Below are 6,145 nucleotides of genomic sequence, written 5' to 3' on the forward strand. Positions count from 1 at the left end.
TTCGACATGTCAATGGCTGTGAACAAAGAGAAACTTGTAAATAACTCATGAAAGAATAAAGTTACATTGAAATCAAGCACACCATTGTTTTTCTTGTGACATTACCAATAAGTTTGATGTGTCACATGGCCCTCTTTCTATTGAAAAAACAAAAGTTGTATCCAAGATGGCCGACTTCTAAATGGCCACCATGGTCACCACCCATCTTGAGGAGTTTGCCCCCTCACGTATACTAATGTGCCACAAACAGGACTTTAATATCACCAACCATTCCCATTTTATTACGGTGTATCCATATAAATGGCCCACCACCCTGTATTTTTAGCCCTATTTCTACACTTGATTTTATACGATTGCTTTGTTGTCTGTTGTATGTATGCTGCTATGGCAACTCAGTTTCCCTCTGGGATTAATAAAGTTTCTCTGATTCTCATTTGCCACAATATTGTCTCACCTTCAAAGGTAGTGTCAGTCACGAATGCACGAGTATAATCAAAGTGTGGTTCATTTGCAGTTGTTGAAGCTGCTTTTGCATTAACACAAGTAGGACAATGAAAGTAGAAAAGGTCCCAACAAAACAACAAAATGTTGCAGTTTGGTTGCTAAGTCCTTAAATAGTAACCAACTAAGGATTTCCCGAGAAAAATGCATTTGAATACCTCACATCAGTCCCATAAAGTCTTCTGTTTTTAGCCCATTTACAATTTCATGAAAATTTAAGATGAATTATTTTGCGGGCAGGGGGGCGCTAGTTTTCTTGGCGGCAACATTTTGCATCCCATTAGCCTTAAGTAAGGATGCCAGAACCCTGGAATCTAAACTGAGCAAAATCTCCAACTTTTTATTTCATTATGGACATAAATGGTCAAAATAGCAGGATCAGTGAATCACTGCTGAGGCCAAATGGGACAGTGTTTTGCTGATAGACCTCATCCATCACCTGCCTGTCATGTATGGAGACTTCATGCACCATCTTGCTTGTGGAAGGACTACCATCAAAGCTGCAGACCACTGATCCCTTTGATGGTAGCCCGTGAGCCAAACATGGTTGCAAACATTACTGAGCAGAATAGTCACTTCCCATGGCAACAAAAAAACAGAGAGACAGAGGGTGGGAGACAAGAGGAAAATGCCCATTTAAAGCCATTTAAGCTTTTCAATATTCATGACTGGGGAGAATGTAGAGGTTCCCATAAAGTCTGGGACATTAAACCTTAAAAAGAAGGTGGGTGTCATCCCTGCTACACTCAGACCTCAGGACCCCAGGAGCTGGAAGGTAGCGTTAAAGAAAGAAAGAAAGAAAGAAAGAAAGAAAGAAAGAAAGAAGAGTTGGGTGTGAATGGATGAGGTCCCGATGCGTGGCGCCAGGCTGTCTGCCTGGCGGGGCGACTCAATAGGCGGCTGTAAAGGAGGGAGCGGAGCGGCGACGCGGCCCGGAGAGCGGAGGAATGTTGGAGGCACAATAACGCACAGCTGGGGCAGGGAATGGCAAGGAGGCGCCGCCAAATTGGCCTGTCCAGCCTCCCCTAGAGCTGCAACCCTGCAGGAAAGGCTGAGATAAAAGTCTTTTTGTTTGTTTTATGAAGTCATAACAATTCATTCAGTCGACAATTATGATGAACTAGAATGATTTCTTTCTCTTTCTTTCTTTCTTTCTTTCCCAAAATAAATCTGATTAAAAACATACGTGTAACAAAATTCGGATAGAATGTTGTATTAACAGCACCTCATTTGATAAAAGATTTCACTAGGACCAAAAACCTTAGTGCTGATTGTAACAGACGCTATGAAGGTATGTTTAGTTTGATTCTTGTTCTGGATGCACTCAGCTTTTGTTTCGAATTATATTTTTCCAAAAAGGTTATTGGGGTTTTGTTTTGGGGGTTTTTTTGTTCGTTTATTTGTTTTTGTTTTTATGTGCAGGTGGTTTGGCTCGTGATCATCCGTCACCGGAGAGATCAATACCAGCGAGGCTGTGCGTAATTACGCATCAATGACTACGACACTAAAAATGCAATCCAGCGCTAATCAGCCTGGTGAATTGTGCATATATACCATCACCTCTATCAGGATCGATCCCATATTTGCTCCTTTAAGACAGACCCCTTGTACCGCTGGTCGAAAAGACAAATTGAGACTTTTGCCTTTGGACGGCGGCAGTATACCGTTGTTGTAATTCATTGCTTTCGATCGCCACTCTCTTTCTCTCTCTCAGTCAGGCACACACACACACACACACACACACACTCCTCCTACCGATAGGCAGCCCACCGCAGCGCACAGAGAATGAGACACGCCTTTTTCTCGGCTCCGTTGTCGGGTCGGTGGGCAGCGGGCTGCTGGTGATTGACCAGCTTCTCTCCCTGATCTGTCAGCCGGCTGGATTGGCGCCTCCCCTCTCCTCTATAAATGTAGGAAATCTATTCATTCCTTTCACATCGAGCCTGCTGAAGTAGGAGGAACTGCGAAGCTCAACGGGATGTGTTGACAGGCTACAATTCCGCCTTTTCGTTATCTTATTCTCTAGCTAATTTGCGGCCGTATTAGTTTTTTTTCTGTGTTAACAGCGACGTGCTATAATCTTAAAATACCTCCCGCCACCAGTAGTGTAATTGTTCGATTTGTCGTTGCTTCTCTCTGAGCCGTTGGTTATCTAAGATGAAGGCTGTTACTCCAGTCCGCCCCCAGGACTCCTCCTCCAGCGGCAGCCAGCTCTCCCTGCACTATCTGTCGAAGCAGAGCTTCAACATCGCCCGGTGCAGGATGGAAGAAGAGGACCTGTTCTGCCTGCAGTACGACATGAACGACTGCTACAGCCGGCTGAAGCGCCTGGTGCCCACCATTCCGCAGGATAAGAAAGTCAGCAAAGTGGAGATCCTCCAGCATGTCATAGACTACATTCTGGACCTGCAGCTGGCCCTGGAGACGCACCCTTCTCTCCATAAACAACAGCCTCAGTTGACCGGGACCTGCCCTCCTCGAGCCTCGAACCCCAGCAGGACACCGCTGACGGTGCTCAACATTGATCAGCACCAGGTAAGCTGGAGTCAGGAGGAGGCTCTCGGTTCGCCCCGTTTTCACCGGGACTGACCGGGGAGGAGGAGGAGGAGGTGGTGGGGGGGGACCCCAGTTTACCTCCCGGTGCCAGACTGCCGTTCGCCACTCAGACTCAGACAAAGCACGTCATACTCGTTATGTGTCATTGTCCTTCCAGTGTTAGTGAAAAAGGACAGAAAAAAATCAGAATGTCATACAGCACTTATCAGAGGCTTGAAAAATCATGCGTAAAAATCGCATTTGACGTGGGTTAGATTGCGCACTTGATTGCGGGCTGTATGATTTGCATGATAATGGCAGTGTGTGTCAGAGGCCCACCTTATCCCAGGATTGGTGAAGTACCTCAGCCCGCAGCCCACTCCACTGCGCACAATAAGGGCAATTTGTTATTCAATAGGCTATAAGAGAATTTATTATGGGAGATATAGCCGGCTAATTTTCTGCCGCTCTGCTGTATGCCATTTATTATTATTATTATTTTCAGGGCTTAGGGCCTTGCCTTTATTTAGTTTTGTCATCCACAAGAGCGACATCGTTTCACGTGTTGTTTTTCTTCTTTATCTTTCTGTAGAGGACGTCTATAGTCAAAAAGCCGGAGGACTCGATTTTATGTCGCTGAGACTTGAGCACTGCATTGGTAAGTGGGTGTAAAATATTATTGCTATATTATTTTAAATATTTGTGAACATTATTAATTTTTTATGCATTTATTTTTTATAAACATAAAAAATGCAACCGTATTTGGTGGTTAGTGCGACATCCTTAGTAATTTGAATACTGTAGCCTATATGTGGTGTAGATTGACAATCTCTAGAGTGCTCTGGGGAGGCCAGTAGATGTCAGGGAAAATAATAATTGAGGAACATGAAATTGGCACCAGCCTCAGATGCAGCTGTGCTTTGCGCAATAACTGTCACCGGTGTAGCAATCTCAGAAGAAGAGAGGGTTAAAACCTCAGCTTGCCCTCTCTTTCATTCTTACACACACGCACAAACACACTTTCTTTCCTCCCCCCTCTCTCTGGCTCAGTGTCATATACACTCTGCTCAGTTCCTGGCTTTTAAACCAGATTTACAGCACTGAATTCAAACACACCTGGACAGGACTAAGAGAATGTAGGTGGTGTGTGTTACAGCGAGACACTCCACAGCCTTCTAGAGAGTCCCGGCTGGTCCTCGCCAGCCTTGCCGAACAGCCCAAGGTGCTGTGTGGTTGTTGTTTGACCTGGTTTGTTTTGGGTTGTTGATCAAGCATGGCCTCTGTTTTGTCGGTGGCGCCAGTCAGTCTGGAGCTTTGCAGCTCACCCCCCCTCGCCTCTATTCATCCCCTCCACAGGTGTGCAGGCTGCACAGAGCCGCTCCAAAGCCAGCAAAGCTTCGCCAGGGACTCACACCCAACTGGAGGCACAATCACAAGGGGATTTCAAAACCGCTGGGAGGAATTAAACCCAAATAAAATCACTATTCATATCAGGTTTTTTTTTTTTTATTCCATCGAACAAGGACTCAGTGTGTAGACATCTCCCCGTCCTTCTTCCTGCTTAAGTTGCTCTCACTTCTTGTCACTTTTTTTCCCCAAAAAGAGTGAAAATATGAGATCCTCATGCTGACAAGTTTTTTTTGTTGTTGTTGTTGTTGTCGTTGGAAACCCATCTATCAACAGCTATGAAAACTGTTTGTGAATTGTGCTTAAAGAGTAACTAAAAATGACTCCAGTTTAAAGCTTTACTAAACTGCGAAAAATCCTTGTACATGTTTTTTTTTGGGACATCTATTGTTTAAAATAGATGATTTGTGTTGAACAGGGATTGTCATCCCTGGTTTCTTAAAATGTTTGATATTGTAAAGAAGAACAATTCTGATTCGAGACAAATACGATTGTAAATATAGAGACGCAAATGTTCTATAAAAGTATGTGAAAGGAAGACTTATATGCTTAAAATAGACTATTGTAATTATAAGATATTTTTATTAAAACCTTTTTTTTCCTGTCATTATGTAAATATTGTGTTTCCACTTTAGTGAATGAACGTGGTTATGCTCTGCCAATAATGTCCTCACATGATGATATCAGTTAACTCTTTGCAGTGTTCTTTGGACTAGTTTAATATGTAGCATGTCAGGCTCATTGCAGAGATATTGAATGTGCACTGAAGCAGCCCTGCCTGTGTAGATATGTGGTGGAGTTCAAACACAAGTTCTTTGATTATTTGACCTGCTCAGCTTTCTCTTGAATCGTTTTTTTTTTTTTGTACTCATTTACTTTGACAGCTTTGACCCACTCAGAGAGATGGGTGGGCCTGCTGTTTGATCTTTAAAAAATGAAAGAAAGAAAAAAAAAGAAAAAGACAGGGGAGCTTAATTTGATTCTGTTACATTGCACTCTTGTTTAAAAAGTGATCATAATAGCTACAGCACTTCTTACAGTGTTTACGATGTAAAAAAAAAATCACTGCAACACAATGTCTCTCAGATTTGTGCAATCAGAGCTTCTCCTTGAGAAGTTAATGATTGACGCCAAGAAATCATTAAACTTTGGTTATAAATTGGTTCCAAATGTGAACATTAACAGACTCTCTTTTTTTTTTGTTGCTGTTGTTCTTTGGAACAGAGACGTCTGTACGCGGATGTGAAAAGTCTGGAGAGTCGTCCAGTCATTATTAATATAAAAATGAAGAGAAGAAAAAAAGAATCTTTATTTTTCATGACATTGAACACCGAATTTACCTCACCACCCTCCTGCCAGTGTGAGAGGGCACTTGTACATTACTGTCAGCTGCACTGTTGGACTTGACCTTCACTGGCTTATGAGGAGTTGTCAAAACAATTAAAAGTTTCCAGGAAGAATTGTGTCGTCTCGAGTGTTGTCTCAGGGGGCGCATTGCGGTTTATTTCACTGGCACCTGAAGTGCTGAGAAGGAGAGAGGTGCAGTGTAATTTATTCATTTAGCCCTGGAAAATAAAGGGAGGGTAAAGTTATTAATATGTTGCAGACTTCTTATACTGTTAGTCCTCAAACCTGCTTTACAGGATTTAGGATTTAAGCCTTTTGTTTTCTGAGCCTTTATTAATTCAGCCGCACACACACG

At 43.0% G+C, this 6,145-nt stretch overlaps 1 protein-coding gene across 1 annotated transcript; it reads left to right on the plus strand.

Annotated features, from left to right (window-relative positions):
- Positions 1–2,274: 2,274 nt before the first annotated feature.
- Positions 2,275–5,903, plus strand: id4 (inhibitor of DNA binding 4). Its single transcript, XM_003452093.5, has 3 exons — positions 2,275–3,036; positions 3,629–3,694; positions 4,393–5,903. The coding sequence occupies exons 1-2, from the start codon at positions 2,659–2,661 to the stop codon at positions 3,674–3,676; spliced, it is 426 nt and encodes a 141-aa protein (XP_003452141.1). The 5' UTR covers positions 2,275–2,658; the 3' UTR covers positions 3,677–3,694; positions 4,393–5,903.
- The last annotated feature ends 242 nt before the right edge of the window (positions 5,904–6,145 follow it).

The sequence above is a fragment of the Oreochromis niloticus genome, linkage group LG11, assembly GCF_001858045.2.
Source record: "Oreochromis niloticus isolate F11D_XX linkage group LG11, O_niloticus_UMD_NMBU, whole genome shotgun sequence".
NCBI lineage: Eukaryota > Metazoa > Chordata > Actinopteri > Cichliformes > Cichlidae > Oreochromis > Oreochromis niloticus.